At 42.0% G+C, this 23267-nt stretch overlaps 1 protein-coding gene across 1 annotated transcript in view; it reads left to right on the forward strand.

Annotated features, from left to right (window-relative positions):
- TAF2 (TATA-box binding protein associated factor 2) overlaps positions 1 to 23267 on the forward strand; it is a 107284-nt gene that overhangs the window by 58153 nt on the left and 25864 nt on the right. The window contains exons 18-21 of the mRNA XM_084620496.1: positions 806 to 916; positions 4817 to 5010; positions 5873 to 6012; positions 21691 to 21760. Coding sequence (XP_084476622.1) covers positions 806 to 916; positions 4817 to 5010; positions 5873 to 6012; positions 21691 to 21760 — 515 coding nt within the window. The remainder of the gene's footprint in view (positions 1 to 805; positions 917 to 4816; positions 5011 to 5872; positions 6013 to 21690; positions 21761 to 23267) is intronic.

Genomic DNA, 23267 nt, shown 5'->3' on the forward strand with positions numbered 1-23267 from the left:
CACTGTTGCCATTTGTTTTCCCCTCTCCATCCTATGGTTTGTCAAACCCACTTGTTGCATCTAAATTTAGATTCTAAACTTCTCAAGTCAAGGACTGTCTTTTATACTGTATGTGTACAGTGCCTAGCATAAAGGTGCCCCAATCTTTTGAGGCCCCTCCTTGCTATTGTGATAAAAATAACAACAATTGAAATGATTGACAGTGATTTCCTGTCAAGCTCTGTTTTTAAAAGAATTGTGGGTTATTGAGTTCTGTTCCATAGGCCTTTTACCTCCTAACTTTAGTTTTAATCACACTTCTTCCACATCCTTCTCCCACCCCTCCCCTCCAAAAATACTCACCCTTTTTCACCATCTCTCTCTCTCTCTCTCTCTCTCTCTCATCCCAGCCTTCTTTCCTATTCTTGCAGTCTCAAATGCTTTTGGTCTTTGTTTATTCTCTCCTGCTACCTTTAGTGTTGTTTCTCTTAACCCTCCGCTTCCTAAATATTAGATTCTGCTTCTCATGATGTTTCATTTGCCATGTTTAGCCTTATTTGCCTGGCATCAACTTCCTCTCCTGCATACTCAGAGCCATTTCCAGTCTCCATCAGAGCTAACTGTTTTTAGAAAATAACTTCACAGTACTTTCAACTAAAAATTGTGCAACCCTTTGTATATAAGGCATGAAGTCTGACTTTCAAAAGCCATCTAAAAATTGCTTTTCAAAATGTAAAACTGTTCATTGCTCATTGTTTGATTTAATATTTAATGTTTTTGTTTTTTGTGCTAATATAATAAAAAAATTATTTTAATCTTCACACAGACTATGCCTGTTGCCATGGCCTTGCTGAGGGATGTTCATAACCTCTGTCCTAAAGAGGTTTTAACATTTATTTTAGACCTAATCAAGTACAATGACAACAGGAAAAATAAGGTAAGGAACCTGTCTGAAAATGTTTGATGATCTATTTTAATGACTCTCTCTTCTTATATGCAGTATATAGAGCAATAGTCTTTTCTGTACAATGCCCTGTGCTACTAACTTATATGTATGTGAACATATAATGTGTGAATATACACACTGATTCAGCAAAACTGGTAATAGATAACTTGGCCTCCATCATTCCTTCCCTGGATCTAGGAGACTGGTACGCTACCATTGACCTGAAAGATGCTTACTTTCGCATATCGATGTTTCATGGACACAGACTGTTCCTACATTTCGAAGTTGGGACAGTTCCTTTCCAATTCACAGTGCTCCCTTTTGGCCTAGCAACGGCACCAAGGATGTTTACGAAATGCATGTCCGTTGTGGCAGCCTACCTGAGACATTGGGGTATTCAGATTTACTCATACCTCAATGACTAGCTCATCAAGGGCCTCTCCAGGGTCCAGGTCCAGTACAGCATCGAGATGTTGCAAGCCACTTGTCAAGCTCTGCACCTGTTGAGAAACAAACAAACAAAAATCAACATTGATTCTGGTCCAACGGATAAGAGTTTATCGGAGCGGTGCTAGACTTTACCCGAGCCAGAGCATTCCTGCTAGAGGCCATGTTCAGGCAATGTCAGATCTGATTGCCAGTATCACTGCCCATCCACTCACCACTGGCTGGGTCAGTCTCAGACTAGTGGGGCACATGACAGCATGCATCTACGTTTTCCAACATGTGAGACTCAGGCTGCATCCCCACCTGATGTGGCTGGCATTGGTCTACTCCCCAGCCAGACATCACCTAGACAAGGTCATCGCAATCCCTCCGCGGGTACTTACCTCTCTGCAGTGGTGGTTCGACCTGATTCTGGTGCTGGAAGGTGTGCTGTTTGCGAGCCTGTGACCAGTGGTCTCCCTGATTTCGGATGCATTTGACCTTGATTAGGGAGCACATCTCGGTACACTGCTGACTCAAGGGTTATGGTCTCGAAAGGAGCGCGCATTGCATATAAACATGAGTAAGCTCTGAGCCATCTGCCTGGCTTGCTGTGTCTTCCTTCCCCAACTGTCGGGCTGGGCAGTGCAGATGTTGATGACACAGAACATGGAGGCCATGTTGTCCAACAGGCAGGGGGGAGCTTGACTGTTGGCTCTGTGCCAGGAGGCCTTCTGTCTATGGGACTTGTGCATCCAGCATGCAATCCACCTGGAAGCCTTGTACCTCTCTGGCGTCTGGTACATGCTGGAGGATTGCCTCAGCAGGTCCTTCTTTCACCACGAATGGTCCCTTCACTCACAGGTCATCAGAATGCTCTTCCAGAAGTGGGGAGCTCCCCGAGTGGACTTGTTCGCCACCAGACAGAACAGAAAGTGTCATCAGTTTTGTTCTCTCCAAGGCCTCAGCAGAGGCTCACTGTCTGATGCCTTTCTCCTGTCTTGGTCAGGAGACCTGATGTACACCTTCTCGCCAATTCTGCTCATCAGCAAAGTCCTCTCAAAAATCAAGAGGAACAAGGCATGTGTCATTATGTTCGCCCCAGCGTGCCATCACCAGCATTTGTTCGGCATTGGTTCATGGACCTGGCCGTTGCAGCCCTGTGGCCACTTCCCAGCTGCACTCTCGCAGGATCACTGTCGACTCCTGTACTCGAACCTCGCCCCACTCCACCTCACAGCTTGGATGCTGCGTGGCTGAATCCAGAGGAACAAGCCTGCTCTAGTCAGGTACAGCATGTTCTCTTGGAGAGCAGAAAGCCCTCCACCAGAACAACTTACCTGGCAAAGTGGAAGTATTTCTCCTACTGGGCGTTGGAGCAGAATATCTCCCCAACCGAGTCGTCTCTGCAGTCCATCCTGGATTACCTGCTTCACTTAAAGCACCAAGGTCTCGCCTTCTCTTTGATCAAGGTGCACCTGGCAGCCATATTGGCCTTCCATCCTTGCATACATGGTGGTCTCGCATGAGATGTCGATCAGGTTCTTCAAAGGCCTAGAAAGACTCTTTCTGCCAATCCGGGACCTGGTTCCCCAATGGGACTTCAACCTGGTCCTCTTCAGGCTCATGGGTCCATCCTTTGAGCGTATGGCTTCTTGTTCCCTTTCCTGCTTTTCGTGGAAGGTTGCATTCCTTGTAACTTTTGCCTCGGCGAGACATGTTTCCAAAATTAAAGCCCTCACTTTGGAGCCCCCGTACATGGTATTCTACAAGGACAAAGTCCAGCTGTGGCCCCATCCGGCCTTCCAGCCAAAGGTGGTATTGCACTTCCGTGTCAACAAAGATCTCTTCCTCCCGGTGTTCTGTCCAAAGCCTCAAATGACCAATGAGGAGACACGGCTGCACGCTCTAGTTGTAAGGCGTTCTACCTGGAGCGCACCAAGTCCTTCCGCAGATCAACCTATCTCTTTATCATGATAGCTGACAGGATGAAGGGCCTTCTGGTGTCCTCTCAGAGGATTTCCAATCGGATCACCACCCGTACTTGTAACAAGTTGGCGCAGGCAGTGCCTCCACCAGTAGTGAAGGCTCACTCGACTAGGGCTCAGGCATCTTTGGCGGGCTTCCTGGCGCTTGTCACTATCCAGGACATCTGCAGGGCCACGACGTGGTCTTTGGTACACATGTTTACGATGCATTATACCATCACCCAGCAAGCCAGAGATGATGCTGGATTTGGCAGAGCTGTGTTGCAGTCAACACATCCATGAACTCTTACCCGCCTCCAATGGTACTGCTTGGGAGTCACCTACAGTGGAATGGACATGAGCAAACACTCGAAGAAGAAAAGACTGTTACCTTTCGTAACAGTTGTTCTTCGAGATGTGTTGTTCATGTCCATTCCATGACCCAGCCTCCTTCCCCTCTGTCGGAGTGCCGTCACAAAGTAACTGAGGCAGGGGGAGCCGGCGGCACCCCTTATACCAGTGCATGTAAACACAGCTCCAGAAGGTGTCAGAGCCCGTCCCCTATGGATACCACTGAGGGAAAAACTTCCGGCACCAGTGCATGTGGTGAGCACACACACCTACGATAGAACGTACATGAGCAACACATCTCAAAGAACAACAGTTACAAAAGGTAACCATCTTTTCATGCCCCACTCACCAAGAGAACTCTTCAGGAAAATGTTGTCCTTATTTAAATTAAGCAAAATAAGCACAGTTAGGAACCAAAATTTCAAACCAGGGTGTATTGAGGAAGAGGAATGATCTTGTGTTTAAGGCATTGGATTGGATCTCTGAAGACTGAGGGCCAATTCTCACCTGTGCCACAGACCTGTGTCCCAAATGCTTACATGCAAAATTAGGATGATGCTTCCCTACTTCACAAGGATGTTACAAATGTACTACATTGTTGAGGACCTTAGAAGCACTGAGGGGGAGAGAGCTGAACGTGGAAATCCATATGTATCCACCTTAATAAAAAGTGTCCTGATTTTTAGAGGTGCTACAGCACCCATTAACACCAATGGGATTTTGAGTTTTTGCTACCTCTGAAAATTTAGACATCTAAATGTGAATTGAAGTGCCTAATGTAATATACGCATGTTTGAAAGTGTTGAGCCTTATTTCAGATCTAATAAATGAGAAAAACATTCCATTCACAGATTGGGGGGGGCGGGGTCAGAGTGTGACTATTAACAGAATATTCATAGATTTTTACTATATTCTTCCTGCTATGTTAAGTTCAAAAGTATGTGCACTAGCAACTAAATCGTTCGGTTTAATAGTCAGTGTTTTATTTTTTGATGCAGTAGGTGACTCTTTAGACTGCTATTATCTAAACATTTAGTACAGGAGTAAACAGAACTAAGTGCTTTATCATTGTTTGTTTTATTGTAAAAAAATAAATGATGCAATGTGCTCTGCCTCTCTTTGTTCAATTGATGGTCCTTTGATTCAGTTTTCAGACAACTATTATCGTGCTGAACTGATTGATGCACTAGCCAACTCTGTAACTCCTGCAGTCAGTGTGAACAATGAAGTTCGAACTCTGGATAATTTAAATCCTGATGTTCGACTCATACTTGAGGAGATTACCAGGTTCTTAAATATGGAAAAGCTTCTGCCCAGTTACAGACATACCATTACAGTCAGGTATGATTTAATAATTTCTAAAACTTATGCAAATATAAAGAGAGAATAGACCTAGTCATGTTTAATGTTTTGTTTTTCTTTTAATTTCCTACATCCTGCTGTTAACACTGATGTAATCACATTGAGCTTACTTTCCCTAGTCTTAAATGATGTGTTCTCTTTATTTTAAATAACAAAAAAGGACATTAACAAAATGCAGGAAAATATTTTTTGGCAGGGGGACACTAAAAGGCATGCAAAAAACATTCTTTCATTTAAAAAATATTTCAAGGTATGTAAGATATTTTTAAAACCATAGAATTAAGAAAACTTGAAAATAGGAAGAAAATTAAAACCTCACAGAACAAATAAATGCAAAAACTAGTGTTAATGAAACTTTAATGTTGAAAAATTAAGCACTCAAATCATCAAAATCTAAAAATCTGCATTTTTAATGGCAATATTAAATTATCACATTATGTATCCCATATTTATTATTCACAGTAAATTTATGAAGATTATGCAAGAGAAACAATTGGGACAATATATAGAATACAAAACTTAATGGGCCAAATTTTCTGCCTGTGTATATTGGAGCAACTCCATGAAGCCAAGAGGAGTGAATTTGCCCCGGTAGGGAATTTGGTCCAGTGTTTCTGTCTACTCTGTAAACTCATCTTTTATTAATTTTGTGTGCCTACAGCCCTGACAACTATAAAAACCCATGGTGGCATAGTAAGTTGGATAGTTTTATCCTAGAAAATTTGCAGTGAAGTTTAAAAATTAATATCATAATATTGAAGAAAATAGCTTTTTTCACGGAGATTGATATTCCAGAAATTTACTGCAGATTGTCCTCCTGTTCACCCCCACCCTCATCTAGCTGTCTGAAAGCTATTCGTGTACTTCAGAAGAATGGACATGTCCCCAGTGATCCTGCTCTCTTTAAAACATACGCAGAATATGGACACTTTGTGGACATCCGAATAGCAGCTTTGGAGGCAGTTGTTGATTACACAAAAGGTAATTTTTTTAAAAAAACTTTCAATCATTGCATAAAATTCACACGCTAATGCAAAACCTGAACAGTGACCTTAATAATTTTAAGTAGAATAACTTTTCAGATGAAGTGACGCCATGACAGTAGATGAGCCAATGTGTGGATAAAAGAGAGCATAGGATTACTATTAAGGTTTTTGCCCTTACGAGCATGAGTTTCATGAAGTTGGGATGAATATTGCTTTTCAGTATCTCCTGAAGATAGAAAGAAATGCCTTATGGAAAGTGTTTTTGATAGTATGATAGGTGATATAGAAAGGTGAAGAATTCCCTTTACTTATTTTCAAGATTTAAAGAATTTGAACAAGTTGTGTGTTTCTTGATGCAACCTTAGTTTTTGTTTTTGCTAATAGCTTATAATTTACCATTTGCAGGCATACTGGATTATAAATTGGAAGACAGAGGCTCAGTTTGGCTGGCTATTTGGTTGATTGTGGTTTTCTACCCCCTTATGTGGCTTATTTATAGCATGTTTCCATTTTGAAAAGATTATTTGCTTTTATTTATTTTTTTCTTTGTTTAAAGTGCCTATAATAGGTCTGAGGTAAGTATTCTTTACTGCTTGAAAAATATTGTGTAACTTTCTTCTTAACCATCATTTGAAATTAAAACACCGCACTAGCAAACTTTCCAGAGGCTTTTGGAAATTAAGGTTTTAATGATTTATGCGAATGCATAGTTAGCACTAGCTTAACCTGTTCATTAGTCAATATGGCTAGGATCTTGTCTTTCCCTGTGCACAGATTAGAGCGACTGTAGTATTTGCAGGTTATTTCCGCCCAACGGCAAACTCCTTGAAGTTCTGTCTCTGCAAACAAAAGTGGTCAGGGCTGTTCTAGGCCTCCAACTTATTCCTTTACAAATTTAATACTTCATTTTTTTCAGGTAATTGTGAGCTTCCCTTCTCTTTTCTTATTTGTTTTCTCCTTCTGTAGAGTATATTTTGAGGTATTTTTCCCCCTCATTGACCCCTGAGAAGCGGGTTTCCTTCCCACTCATGATATGTTTCATCTAAATATAACCCATCCAAGGAACAAGTGTTGCACAAGTTGGATTTCAAAGAGAGCTTAGAATTTCTCTTTCAAATACAGGGCATAAGAGACCTTAACCTTATTTGTGTCATTTCACACAAAATCTTCTGTAGCCATGTACATAAGATGTATTGAGAAAGTATTCTAATTTCCTCAGAAGACCTACTCTCTGAGGGCATCAAGGTCATCTTCCCAAGGTTGAGAACAACCTCCAGAAGGGAGAGGGCTTTAGTGCATGAGATTCACAAAGCATCATTCTAGTCTTCAGTCTTCTCATTCACCAGACATTATGGTGTAGACTTGCAAATTTATTTCAGTGTTCCTGTCAGTGATATTCAAATAGGTATTCCATAGGATTCAGAAATTGTTACACTGCTCACTATTTTCCTCCTTAAGTAAGGATTAGTGGAAATATTTGCTGGAGAATGGAAAGCTTACTTACCAGCTCATTTCCTCTTTAGTAATCTTGCCACTAATCCGTCCCACCCAATGGAAAGACAGACTGATACACACAATGTTTTCTCATTTAATTCTTAATCTTTCATGAGTGGTGATTATAGGTAATGACTTATTTGGTAAAAAAAAAAATGTATTGTTAAGTGATATGTTACAGCTTTAGAAGAACACTTCAAGTGGTTTACTGGGTAGGCAGGGCCAGGGCCAGGTGAGTTGCCCTCAAGACACTAGGTCTATGCCAATCTTGTGCATACAGGAAGGCAAAAATCCACCAGTGAAGATGAGTAGAGAGATTACTAGAAGAAAGGAAATTAGCAGGTGAATTAATTTACATTTTGTCTAAATATACATCTTTGGAAGTGAAGTCTCTATTGCCAACAGGCTTGATGCTCATTGTTCCCGTTATCCAATTTTCAGTATATACATGACATAAAACAGGATGTGAAATGCCTGTCGTTTGTAACAAAGGTGACTTAGAATACCTCATATAAAGGAAGTGGGCTATGATTTTGTATTGCATCCATAAAAAGGGAGGTCTGTATATTCTTGGGGCAGGGACAGCACATATACTCTTTTTACACTCCTCTGTGGAACTCAAGACATTATATAGTTTCCTTGCTGGCAATTAGGAATGATGTTGAGATACAACAACTCATAAAATGTTTGAGGCAGTTTATAAGTACGCAGACAGTTGATCTAAGTTGTTTAAAAGTTAACAGGATTTGTAAACTTTTGCAGTGAGCTTTTGATAATTATTTGTATTTGATTTGTTATAATAGCCAAGAGCATTGAGTCTTCTGCAAAGCTATCACCTGCACATGCATAGACAGAAACAAACTGTGCTGAACAAATATTCATCGTTATCTAGTTTCATGAAGGGTGTAGAAAGCTTAGGCTCTCAGGGATACCACTGGTGCTAAAGTGAGACTGACATATGACAAACTTTCAGAGCTTTTCAACTCTTGTAATTTGAGGCACCTGCTTTGGAAAACAACCTTTTCATTGTTACATCTGCCAGGAATCTGAGGATCTAAAGGGTTGTTGTTTTGGGGCGGGGGGGGGGGGGAGGGTTAAGACTATTAAAAGATGTACTGTATCAAAGTCCAGACTTGTTTTTGCTCCTTATAGTGGCATCTAGTTACCATGTAAATTTCAAGAGTGGGTTAAAAAGCATTACTATCAAAGTCATTTAAGTCTGGCATAAACAGATTACACTACATGACAAATGTCAAAAGAGCCCTATTATATTTCAAGCACAAGAGCCTTTAGTAAATAGAATAGACTTGTTTTTTACCAAGAAAGATGGGGTTCCTTATTTCTGTACTCTGACACTATTCATATAGAGAAGTTGCTTTTCAGACAGTCCACTCCATAATAAAAGGTCATTTACAAAACTTGCTTAATTAGCAATCCTAGGAACTGCAACTTAAATAAATTTGATTTAAACTGCTCAAAAACATTCTGAGCTCCTATTGCACAGTTTTATTTGTAATGATTGAGATATTCTCTTAATGTTTTTTAGAAGATGAATAGACTGTTTTCATCAATGTGCCTATATATTATTTTTAGATAACTCTGTGATTTAATGCTAAGGGAGACCAGGAAAACTACGTCTCTTAATTAAGCAGTATTAATTTTTCTCCATATAAAGCTATCTTCATATGTAATGCTCCATCCATCCTCTACCCCACTTCAGTCACTTTCCACACAGAGTGCCCAGAACGTGAGACCAGGGAGCTGATGAACCTATAGGTGATGTTACCAGGGTGGATTTGATTTAAATCACTAGTCAGGAAGACTTGATTTAATCATGGATTTCTACATAAAAGTGCATTCTTGTTGGTTGTTATAACCTTAATACATATTGTTCACAACTCAGAGATAGATGTAGGTTTCATTTTTAGAAGGTACACACTATACATTTTTTAAGTGATATATTTTGAAAACTTTTCAGATTAGTTTTACAGCTAGATCAGAAGATGAATGATGTTTTGGTTATTTCATTTATCAAAGGTAATTGAAGCAGATATTTATGAAGTCATTGGGAGGCTAACTGTCTCCAGTTCAAGAGGTTAATCATTAATATTTGGAGGATTTTATTAGGAGGAGAACATCACCAGACAGACATTTAAGTTGTTTTATTTAACTAAAACAACAGCGTTATGTATTCTGGATTTTTTTCTTCAACAGCAAACATATAATATTTTAACAAAACAAGCATATGCATTTTTGAATTTAGTTAAACAAGTTTTTTAAAATCAGATTGTTTTTGTTAAAATTGTTTTTAACTAAAATAGTTAAATGAAATATTAAAAAAAAATTAAATTGATTATGTCAGCCAGGTCAACGTGAGTAATTTAAAATATTGACTTCTGCAGCTAACTCAGTTGTCTTCACCTTCATTTTCCTGTTCATAATCTGGAAAAGAAAAACAAGCTTCCCTGCTTTTTCAGATCCCAAACAATTTCTTAGTTGTGAATGAATTAGTCCAAAGGAAGAAAATATTCTTTCTAAACTGACAGAAGAAGCTACTGCTGTTAAAAGTGAGATTATCACTTCAACTGTCTCTGAATCCAAGTGTTTAAGTGACTTTCTTTAAAATATCATCAGCAAACATATATTTCTTGAATGGTTCTTATTCCCAACTGAGTCTCTTACGGCCTACTGCCATTATAGGTTTTCCCTTCTAGTGAGAGAATGGTATGGTAGATCTCAAATCAATGAAGACTACATTCAGGGTATGCCTACACTACAAAATTAGGTTAATTTTATAGAAGTCGATTTTTGGAAATCGATTTTATACCGTCAATTGCGTATGTCCCTACTAAGCGCATTAAGTCGGCGGAGTGCGTCCTCACTACCATGGCTAGCATCGACTTGCGGAGCGGTGCCCTGTGGGTAGCTATCCCACAGTTCCCGCAGTCTCCACCACCCATTGAAATTCTGGGTTAAGCTCCCAATGCCTGATGGGGCAAAAACATTGTCGCGGGTGGTTTTGGGTACATGTCGTCAGTCGCCCCTCCCTCCATGAAAGCAACGGCAGACAATCGTTTCACGCCTTTTTTCCTGGGTTACCCGTGCAGACACCATATCGCAACAAGCATGGAGCCCGCTCAGCTCACCGTCGCCGCTGCTGTTGTGGGCAAGTCTACTGTGGGGGCTGCTGTGATCCAAGTAGCCAGTGCAATCATTGATGTTCTGTTATCAAGGGTGGTGACTCTGGGAAATGTGCATCATATTCCTGTCCTTTGTCGCTGGTGAAGAAGTCTTGCATCCGTACATTCCAGTCTGGTCGACGCTGTAACGCTCCATAGCACTTCTGTGATTGACACATGTAAAAGCTCCAGGGCTCTTGCTCTTTTGCCTTGGCCGAGGTACCTTGCCCTACCAAGACTTCCAAGCATTCGACGCAGAAGCACCTGCTTGGGCCATCCTCTGGAATGGAGTGGCTGGGTGCCTGGAGCCTTTCCCCTCACCCCACATTCTTGGGGGTCTGGGTGAGGAGGCTGTGGAACATGGGGAGGAGGGTAGGTGGTTATACAGTGGATGCAGCAGGGGTCTGTGCTCTTGTTCGCTTTCCTGCAGCTTCAACAGACACTTCATCATGTCAGTTTGCTCCCCATTAGCCTCAGCATCTTCGCGTTCACTTGATTCTTTCCTGGCCTCTGCTACTGAATGCCTCTATGCATTAAGCTGTGCCCTATCAGTGCGGGAGAACTGCATGAGCTCGGAAAACATGTCATCACGAGTGCGATATTTTTTTCCTTCTAATCTGCGATAACCTCAGAGACGGAGATGATGGGGGAGCATAGAAACATTCCACGCTCTACGATTCTGGGGGGACTGCATAGTCATCTGTGCTGCTGAGTGCTCCTGAGTTCGCCACACTGACCAAACAGGAAATGAAATTCAAAAGTTCCCTGGGCTTTTCCTGTGTACCTGGCTAGTGCATTGGAGTTCAAAGTGCTTTCCAGAATGGTCACAATGGAGCACTCTGGGATAGCTCCCAGAGGCCAGTACTGTTGATTTGCGTCTGCACTACCCCAAATTCAATCCAGCAAGGTCAATTTTAGCGTTACTCCCCTCGTCAGGGTGGAGTACAGAAGTCGATTTTAAGAGCCCTTTAGATCGACGAAATGGGGTTGGTTGTGTGGACGCAGTCATTTTTAAATTGACCTAATGCGGCTAAATTGGACATAACCCCGTAGTGTAGACCAGGGCTCAAAAACACCTCAAGACTTCTGGAATATGTTGCTTTAAACAGTTGCACTTTTGTTTTTACTGTTTATCCCTCCCTTCTCACATTTATCTCCAGACTACTTCTCCCTGTCCAGATCTATTCTGCACCCAACAATCTTCTAGTCATTGAACTTTTTGAAACTTTGCACTTTTAGAGAGAGGCAAGGGATTGACTCTGTGTACACAAATTTGCAGAGGAACAATAGGGTTGAGGTCTGTTATTTCTCACCTCTATATATTATTTACTTACTTTTTTTAAAACATTTTTGCTGTTAACGAGCATGTTATCTCTGGAGACACAAATCCACAGCTTGAGAACTGCAAAACTAAGCACCTCTGATGGTATCTTCTAGACTGAGCACTGAGTCCCATTGGGTAGATAGAAAGATTAACCTAAATAATCTATACATAAGACCCTGGAACCTCATAAGATTGGGTCCCTAATCCATGGACTATTGAAACTCATTTACAAAACTTTTCTTAAACATTACATGAATATATTGTCTCATACTATAGAATTAGAATTTATAATCCCTATTGCATGATGAGATACCTTTGAGCTATAATATATCTTAATTAAAACTATCTTTAGATAAGTTTTATCCTCAAAAAGCTTATCAAAAAATCCAATTTAAATAAAAAAAATCCCCCCCCCCTTTTTTTTTAAGTCACTGAATTTTATCCGATATGGATGTTACTATTTAGAGTAATAGACATGCAGACCCAAGACTAAATTAACAGTACTTAAAGTATTCAAAAGTCTTAAAGGAGAAACTGAAATTAATAACTCCTTTGCGTAAAAGGCACTGTCCTTCTTCGAGTATGTATCAGTGTGGATCCCCCTCAGGAGTGAAAGTAAGCCGGTACGGGCATACCGGTAAAAAGTGGCCGTCGGTACCGGCCCGTAGCAGCCAACATTAAAGCGCTGCTGCGGTAGCTCTTTAAGCACGGTGCTTTGCTGCGGCAGCACTTTAACGTCACTGCCCCTTTTATCCCCCCCCAGCCATCCCCCATCGGTGGCCCTGTCGGGTCCCTACTGGCAGGGCCGCCGCCACTGGGGGGGGAGGCAAAAGGGGTAGCCCTGGGGCTATGGCAGGGAGAAAGGACTCCCCCCAGTTTTCACTCCCCCCGAAGCAGCACCTGGGCTGGGGAAGAGGGTGCCTTCCCATGACCGCGACAGGTCCATGCCGGGGCTGGGTTGGGGCCATGGGAGGGGCGCATCTCCCACAGCCGTGGCAGGTCTGAGCCAGGCTGGGTTGGGTCCAGGGCTGGGGGAGAGGAGTCTTTCCCCACTGCAGCCCTGAGTGCCTGCGCAGCACTTAATAGGCGGTTGCGCAGCTTAATGGGAACTTAGCATGTCGCTATTGCAGTTTAGATTTTCATCTCGTGGTGATAGAAATGCCTGGCTCCCCTTTGTTCTCTACTGGTCTGTTCATGGTACTGAGGACCTCTAGGTCTCCAGACGTTCACCCAGTACTGACGGAGTCATCACCTTTTTCTGCCGATGCTCCACCTCTATAAAGTGACGTTGAAGAGGAGGAGGATGGGGATTTCTCATCAGTTTCTCAAATTTCAGTTCAGGGCTCCCCTCCTCACTCTTAGAGGAGTATTAATATGGCGACTTCTAGGGAGAAAGAACATATTCCAGAAAGACACCCTAAAGATCAATCCCAGTGGTACGAGCACTCTTTGATACCCCCACCTATACCATATGGGCCTCCCCATTGGCCATACTGGGAGCCATGAGTGGCATACTACCAACAATTCTCTAGGACCCCCCAGCATCACTCGTCAGCACAATAGGCATAGACTATTCCCCCCCGCCCCCATCTTCTCTCAAAGTCCCGAAGTACAAGAAGAGACTTTCAAGGAGCAGGAGGCAAGAGTGGACAAAGAAGTCACTATGCCAACCAACACCTCTTCTTCATCCCCAGATGAAGCAGTCTGTCTCCCCCATCATTCCTGGCTGATGACTTCAAACAGTTCCAGGACCTCATTAAAATGATAGTGGACTCCTTACAGATACCATTTGATGAGAAGGTTAAGGAGTCACAACATAAACTTCTGGGTAGTCTGCCTACAGCATTATCTGCCTGAATTGCACTCACTACCTATTGATAAGGTTCTGCTCTGCTGGATCCTCCAAAAGTAATATCTCAGCGACAATACCGCCCACTTGTAGAAAGTCTGGAAAAACATATTATGTTCCATCTTTCCAAGTTAGCACCATGTTAAATCAATGCTGTACAATAGAGATCAGAAGCATCTTGATTCATTTGGTCACAAATCATGCTTGTCTGTGGCTCTGCAGTTTAGGATCACCTACTGTCAGGTGTTAATGGTATGATTATATTTCTCCAGTTACTCCAATCTCAATTCGTTTATTGAGCATTTACGACCAGAACAGAGGGATCGGTTCCAGGCAGTCGTTACAAAAGATTAGCCTCTTGTCAGAACATCTCTGCAGACCTCTCTGGATGCTGCTGACACAGGTGGTTGCTTTATTTCTACAGTGGTAGTCATGAGAGGGGCTTGCAGGCTTCAGCTCTCAGGATTTCAGATTGAGGTCCAGAATACAGTTGACAACCTTTCCCACAGTGACTTAAAACTGATTGCAGAGAATATTTACAAGTCTCTGCATACATTGATTCCAGAGCCACTCTGTATTCACAGGGAATTTACACATGCACGTAAAAAGAAATTTAGTAAGTGCCAGATAGCGCAGAGATCTTGTCGTGTTCAGTTCTCTGACTCCCAGAGACCTTATGAACCCCAACGAAAGAGGCATAGGTTCCAGAAAAAGAGACTATCTGCTACACAGGTATCAACCTCACAACCCTCATCATCAAAACACCAATTTGGATTGTTAGATTGAGGTTCTGAGTTACTCCCCCTTTCTCCTTACCAGCCTAGCCCAGGCAGGGAGCAGGCTATCCCTTCCTCCCAGCTAGACTCTCAGGCAGACACGGCTCCATCCCATACTCCGCTCAGCTGTCAGGGAGAATGGCCGAATGTGCCAAGGGAGTGGGAAGGGGACACGCAAGGAGAGAAGAACAGAACACAACCCCCTTCCCCGCAGGTAACATATGGCTTGGAGAGTGTGGCAGCCCTGGGCTAGGTGCTCTGAAGGGCGGGTGTCCCTGTGGAGGGGAGACACACATGTCCTCCCTGTTAGATTGTGCCCCCCCTCCCCCCCAGTATTGGGAGGCACCAGTTGGCTGTGGGTGTCCCATCATATCATAGAATCATAGACTTTAAGATCAGAAGGGACCATTATGATCGTCTAGTCTGACCTCCTGCACAACGCAGGCCACGGAATCTCACCCACCAACTCATGTAACAAACCCCTAACTTATGTCTGAGTATTGAAGTCCTCAAATTGTGGTTTAAAGACTTCAAGGTGCAGAGACTCCTCCAGCAAGTGACTCGTGCCCCATGCTGCAGAGGAAGGTGAAAAAACCCCAGGGCCTTTGTCAGTCTGCCCTGGGGGAAAATTTCTTCCTGACCCCAAATATGGCGATCAGCTAAACCCTGAGCATGTGGGCAAGACTCACCAGCCAGACAATTAGGAAAGAATTCTCTGTAGTAACTCAGATCCCACCCAATCTAACATCCCATCACAGGCCATTGGGCATATCTACCGCTAGTAGTCAAAGATCAATTAATTGCCAAAATTAGGCTATCCCATCATATCATCTTCTCCATAAACTTATCAAGCTTTGTCTTGAAGCCAGATATGTCTTTTGCCCCCACTGCTTCCCTTGGAAGGCTGTTCCAGAACTTCATTCCTCTGATGGTTAGAAACCTTTGTCTAATTTCAAGTCTAAACTTCCTGATGGCCAGTTTATATCCATTTGTTCTTGTGTCCACATTGGTACTGAGCTTAAATAATTCTTCTCCCTCCATTTATTTATCCCTCTGCTATACTTATAGATAGTAATCATATCTCCTCTCAGCCTTCTTTTAGTTAGGCTAAACAAGCCAAGCTCCTTGAGTCTCCTTTCATAAGACAGGTTTTCCATTCCTTGGATCATCCTAGTAGCCCTTCTCTGTACCTGTTCCAGTTTGAATTCATCCTTCTTAAACATGGGAGACCAGAACTGCACACAGTGTTCCAGATGAGGACTCACAAGTGCCTTGTATAACGGTACTAACACCTCCTTATCTCTACTGGAAATACCTCATCCGATGTATCCCAAGTCCGCATTAGCTTTTTTCACGGCCATATCACATTGGCGGCTCATAGTCATCCTGTGATCAACCAATACTCTGAGGTCCTTCTCCTCCTCTGTTACTTCCAAGTGATGCGTCCCCAGTTTATAACAAAAATTCTTGTTATTAATACCTAAATGCGTGACCTTGCACTTTTTACTATTAAATTTCATCCTATTACTATTACTCCAGTTTACAAGGTCATTCAGATCTTCCTGTATGATATCCCAGTCCTTCTCTGTATTGGCAATACCTGCCAGCTTTGTGTCATCCGCAAACTTTATTAATACATTCACGCTTTTTGTGCCAAGGTCAGTAATAAAAAGATTGGTCCCAAAACTGATCCCTGAGGAGCTCCACTAGTAACTTCCTTCCAGTCGGACCGTTTACCTTTCAGTGAGACCCATTGTAGTCTCCCCTTTAACCAGTTCCTTATCCACCTTTCAGTTTTCATATTGACCCCCATCTTTTCCAATTTAGCTAATAATTCTCCATGTGGAACCGTATCAAATGCCTCACTGAAATCGAGGTAAATTAGATCCACTGCATTCCCTTTGTCTAAAAAATCTGTTACCTTCTCAAAGAAGGAGATCAGGTTAGTTTGACACGATCTACCTTTTGTAAAGCCATGTTGTATTTTGTCCCCATTACCATTGACCTCAATGTCCTTAATTACTTTCTCCTTCAAAATTTTTCCCAAGACCTTGCATACTACAGATGTCAAACTAACCAGCTTATAGTTACGCAGATCACTTTTTTACCTTTCTTAAAAATAGGAACTATGTTAGCAATTCTCCAGTCATACGGTACAACCCCTGAGTTTACAGATTGATTAAAAATTCTTGCTACCAGGCTTGCAATTTCATGTGCCAGTTCCTTTAATATTTTTGGATGAAGATTATCCGGGTCCCCCGATTTAGTCCCATTAAGCTGTGTGTTTGCAGAAGCCACAAAGGATACCAAACATCTGAATTTCTGCTCCAGAGGAAGCATGACTCCAGTCTTCCCACCGGACAGCTTCCTCCTTCAGTGGCTTTGGGGATTGCTGTGTGCTTTCCTGCCGACTCTTCTGATTGCCAGAATAATATCCAAGATTGGACAGGATAAGGCTTTGTCATTGTGATAGCCTTATACTGTCCAAGTTTGGCTGCCAAACCTGGTAGAGATATTGAAAAAGCCTCCTATACACCACCTGGCTTGCTCAGACATAGTATCCTTGAACCTCAGTCAGATAAAGCACTCAGATCTGTAATCATTTTGGCTGGCTGAGCACTGCTGACAGAAGCTGCTCCCTACAAGATCAGGAAATTCTTATGCAAAGCAGGAAACCTTCCACCAGGAAGATATACTTTCCAAAATGTAAAAGGTTATCCATATGGGCAACTCAGAATAATATTGACCCAGTGGAAACCCCAATACTGAAAAATCTTGGACTACATTTCCCTCCTGAAACATACAGGGTAACATTTAATTCCTTAAGTTTCACCTTGCTGTGAAATTGGCGTGTCATGTTCTAGTACAGTCATACTCTGACTGGTCACACTTTGATACTGAAATTCCTCCAGGGTCGTCTTCATACTTGTCCTCCAGTCAGGACCTGACTCCCACATGGGACCTCATATTTTCCTTTTAAAGCTTAGCGAGTGTCCTCTGGAAGCATTCTCAGAGTGCTCAATATACCACATTGCCATCAGCCTGTTTTTTCTCATGGCAGTTACCTCAACACAGAGTTAGTGAACACCACGGTCTTATGGCCAGTCTGCGTTACACCTCCTTCCATGGGGATGAGATGGTGATGAAACTACACTCTAAGTTCATCAATTAAGGTGGTCTTGAAATTCACCTGAACCAACCCCATCACCTTATCAGTCGTCAGGTGAAGCTGAACTAAGTGCCAAGAGAGAAGAAGCTGCATGCTTGGACGTCTCCAGAGCCTTGTTATATTACCTACATATATTATGAAAGGACCAAACTTTTCAGGCTTTCTCCGCCTCTTTGTGACTATATCTAGTATCAAAACGCCAAGCTCTTTCATCATAGAGAAACTTGAAATGGATCATGCAGCATATTTCTACCTGTTATCAATTGGCTGGTGAGTCACTCCATCCAAACATTAACGACTACTCCATTGTCCACCTGCTTCAGAAAAGTTAGTCTCTGTAATCTGCAAGGCAGTTATGTGGAGCAACTCACTAGCTTTTGTTGAACATGCATTTTGATGTGGCAGCCAGATCAGATGCCAAGTTTGGGAGTGCAATACTTCTATCTCTGACTGATACAGCTGAAACTCCTCATTCCCACTCTCGGGGGAGGATACCACTTGTCAGTCACCTCTAGAGGGATCCACACTGACACATACTCAAAAAAAGAACAATTACTTACCATACAGCAACTGAGGTTAGTTAAGATACTGTGGATCCCATAACCCCACCCTCTGTCCCCACTTCTGGGAATCCTGATCAATGCAGGCTTTGAATTGAGAGGGAACTGAGGGAGGTTTGTGGCCTCTCCACCCTTGATGCCCTCATGCAGGACCACACGAAAGCACACGCACATGCACAGCCTGATGGACACTGCTAAGAAAAAAAAATCTATATATCCAGTCTCTCACACATGAGGTGTATGTGTACCTATAGTAGGATGCTCATTGACTAAACATCTTGAAGAACCACAATTCCTGTAGCGTTTGTAACCATTCTTTCTTCTAGTAGAGCTATTAAAAGGAGAAGATGCTGATTTTCTGAAGATAATTTTCAGTATAATTACCTGTTCCATTAAAACAGAGTTGCCGTATATTCAGAAGTGTATAGGTCATTTCAAAGAGCAATAGCAACTATTCATTGGTGTAGATTAGACTAGAAAAGCTAAATAAGTTATAGTCCAAAAACTGCTGAAGTAAAGACCAAAACTGAAACAAATCAGAAGGAAAAGTTGAATGGAGGTAAATAAAACAGATGAAAATTAGTTAAGGGAAATGAAATACAAAAAATGGAGAATGTTTCTATAAAGTAGAAAAAGAGCAGTAGACTTTTTGTTGAAGGCATCTGCACAGAAACAATTAGTAAATGCAGTTGAAATGTGGAGGATACTATTTGGATCGATAAGTAAAGCCACTCCTGAGCAAGTAACTACATATTGTGGGTGGTAGTGAATTAAAAATGTTGCAGCACCCCGGGAAAATGAAATGAGGAAAACAGCTGAGTGAAAATTAGCCTCTTTGAATTTGTGTATTTTCGTATGTTTACTTTATCCCATGCTATTGTTTTTTTTTTCTTTTGTAGTATTATGCAGTATTAAAGGGATACAGTCAAATGATTTAAGCCTCTACCTAACCTACTAATTTAGTTCCTAGTCTTAAACAAATCCATGTACGGTATTTACTTTGGGAGCACTCGCTAACACATTCATGATTGGGTCACTGGCTGTTGAAATATTCAAAAACACTTTGATAGAAAAAAGATTATAAGCATATGGAGAAGAGTATGTTCACAGTTTCGTGTATAAGTAAGGCCAGTAGTCCAAGTGAGTATTTTCTTATCATTATTTACAGCTAGACATCTATCACAAAACTTAATGGATAGTTAGCGTCAGGATAATATTTCTCATACTCTTCTGAATGAAAGAGACTACAGGATTATATTCTCTACATACTATTCACTTTTTAGTGTGTAATGATGAATACTGAAGAATTTTTGCTCCTTTTAAAAAGAAAATAATGTCATTTTAGATGTATCACTAGTATTAATCTATACTGACATGGAAATCATAGAATCATAGAATATCAGGTTGGAAGGGACCCCAGAAGGTCATCTAGTCCAACCCCCTGCTCGAAGCAGGACCAATTCCCAGTTAAATCATCCCAGCCAGGGCTTTGTCAAGCCTGACCTTAAAAATATCTAAGGAAGGAGATTCTACCACCTCCCTAGGTAACGCATTCCAGTGTTTCACCACCCTCTTAGTGAAAAAGTTTTTCCTAATATCCAATCTAAACCTCCCCCACTGCAACTTGAGACCATTACTCCTCGTTCTGTCATCTGCTACCATTGAGAACAGTCTAGAGCCATCCTCTTTGGAACCCCCTTTCAGGTAGTTGAAAGCAGCTATCAAATCCCCCCTCATTCTTCTCCTCTGCAGGCTAAACAATCCCAGCTCCCTCAGCCTCTCCTCATAACTCATGTGTTCCAGTCCCCTAATCATTTTTGTTGCCCTTCGCTGGACTCTCTCCAATTTATCCACATCCTTCTTGAAGTGTGGGGCCCAAAACTGGACACAGTACTCCAGATGAGGCCTCACCAATGTCGAATAGAGGGGAACGATCACGTCCCTCGATCTGCTCGCTATGCCCCTACTTATACATCCCAAAATGCCATTGGCCTTCTTGGCAACAAGGGCACACTGCTGACTCATATCCAGCTTCTCGTCCACTGTCACCCCTAGGTCCTTTTCCGCAGAACTGCTGCCTAGCCATTCAGTCCCTAGTCTGTAGCTGTGCATTGGGTTCTTCCGTCCTAAGTGCAGGACCCTGCACTTATCCTTATTGAACCTCCTCAGATTTCTTTTGGCCCAATCCTCCAATTTGTCTAGGTCCTTCTGTATCCCATCCCTCCCCTCCAGCGTATCTACCACTCCTCCCAGTTTAGTATCATCCGCAAATTTGCTGAGAGTGCAATCCACACCATCCTCCAGATCATTTATGAAGATATTGAACAAAACCGGCCCCAGGACCGACCCTTGGGGCACTCCACTTGATACCGGCTGCCAACTAGACATGGAGCCATTGATCACTACCCGTTGAGCCCGACAATCTAGCCAGCTTTCTACCCACCTTATAGTGCATTCATCCAGCCCTTAACTTGCTGACAAGAATACTGTGGGAGACCGTGTCAAAAGCTTTGCTAAAGTCTAGAAACAATACATCCACTGCTTTCCCTTCATCCACAGAACCAGTAATCTCATCATAAAAGGCAATTAGATTAGTCAGGCATGACCTTCCCTTGGTGAATCCATGCTGGCTGTTCCTGATCACTTTCCTCTCATGCAAGTGCTTCAGGATTGATTCTTTGAGGACCTGCTCCATGATTTTTCCAGGGACTGAGGTGAGGCTAACTGGCCTGTAGTTCCCAGGATCCCCCTCCTTCCCTTTTTTAAAGATTGGCACTACATTAGCCTTTTTCCAGTCATCCGGGACTTCCCCGGTTCGCCACGAGTTTTCAAAGATAATGGCCAATGGCTCTGCAATCACAGCCGCCAATTCCTTCAGCACTCTTGGATGCAACTTGTCCGGCCCCATGGACTTGTGCACGTCCAGCTTTTCTAAATAGTCCCTAACGACCTCTATCTCCACAGAGGGCTGGCCATCTCTTCCCCATTTTGTGATGCCCAGCGCAGCAGTCTGGGAGCTGACCTTGTTAGTGAAAACAGAGGCAAAAAAAGCATTGAGTACATTAGCTTTTTCCACATCCTCTGTCACTAGGTTGCCTCCCTCATTCAGTAAAGGGCCCACACATTCCTTGGCTTTCTTCTTGTTGCCAACATACCTTTATTAATGTCTGTTTCATCATTTGTGATACAGTCCAATCATACAGCTACAGATAATCCCTGGTGATTCTATGTAACATATATAGAATAATTTTCTAATTGGTCTTTGCTTCGCTCTTTAGTTGTCTCTGCATACAATTAACAAGTCATTTAATTTTTGTTGTAGTTGATCGGAGTTATGAGGAATTACAGTGGTTGCTTAACATGGTTCAGAATGATCCTGTACCTTATGTAAGGTTAGTATGTCTACAAATACCTAAAGTCAGCACTTTTCACTAATATTAGAATTAGTGCATAGAGTTCTTTGGCCTGTGTTATGCCAGAGGTTAGGCTAGATGACCATAGTGGTCATTTCTGGCCTTAAAATCTATAAATATTTTGTGAAAATTTGTTTCCATTAATTTGTAAAATACCACCAAAATTCATCTTTGATGTTTATGTTAATTTATACTTAGCAAAGTGTTTATCATTGTTTAACATTCCATAACTAAAAAAATAAAATTTGATCAGTTTTTAGTCTCAGACTACATGAATTTTCTGTTTTGTCCTTTGATTTAAGAGTCTTTCCTACAGACAATTGGCACACGTAAATCTAATATTGATCTGTTGCATATAACAAATTATTTTTAATCTCAAGTGTGTTAGGACTGAATGAACATCATTATGTTTGGCTATCAAAGAGTGTAAAACAGTTGTTAGACTGTAGATGGGGTGAAAGGATAAGTAAAAATGTTATAAAAAGAAAAGGAGTACTTGTGGCACCTTAGAGACTAACCAATTTATTTGAGCATAAGCTTTCGTGAGCTACAGCTCACTTCATCGGATGCATACTGTGGAAAGTGTAGAAGATCTTTTTATACACTCAAAGCATGAAAAAATACCTCCTCCCACCCCACTCTCCTGCTGGTAATAGCTTATCTAAAGTGACTACTCTCCTTACAATGTGTATGATAATCAAGGTGGGCCATTTCCAGCACAAATCCAGGGTTTAACAAGAACGTCTGAGGAGGGGAGTAGTAGGAAAAAACAAGGGGAAACAGGTTACCTTGCATAATGACTTAGCCACTCCCAGTCTCTATTCAAGCCTAAGTTAATTGTATCCAATTTGCAAATGAATTCCAATTCAACAGTTTCTCGCTGGAGTCTGGATTTGAAGTTTTTTTGTTGTAGTATAGCAATTTTCATGTCTGTAATTGCGTGACCAGAGAGATTGAAGTGTTCTCCGACTGGTTTATGAATGTTATAATTCTTGACATCTGATTTGTGTCCATTTATTCTTTTACGTAGAGTCTGTCCAGTTTGACCAATGTACATGGCAGAGGGGCATTGCTGGCCCATGATGGCATATATCACATTGGTGGATGTGCAGGTAAACGAGCCTCTGATAGTGTGGCTGATGTTATTAGGCCCTGTGATGGTGTCCCCTGAATAGATATGTGGGCACAGTTGGCAACGGGCTTTGTTGCAAGGATAGGTTCCTGGGTTAGTGATTCTGTTATGTATGTGTATGTGGTTGCTGGTGAGTATTTGCTTCAGGTTGGGGGGCTGTCTGTAGGCAAGGACTGGCCTGTCTCCCAAGATTTGTGAGAGTGTTGGGTCATCCTTCAGGATAGGTTGTAGATCCTTAATAATGCGTTGGAGAGGTTTTAGTTGGGGGCTGAAGGTGACGGCTAGTGGCGTTCTGTTATTTTCTTTGTTAGGCCTGTCCTGTAGTAGGTGACTTCTGGGAACTCTTCTGGCTCT

This window comes from Lepidochelys olivacea, assembly GCF_965140295.1.
Source record: "Lepidochelys olivacea isolate rLepOli2 genome assembly, chromosome: 2".
NCBI classification, from domain to species: Eukaryota; Metazoa; Chordata; order Testudines; family Cheloniidae; genus Lepidochelys; species Lepidochelys olivacea.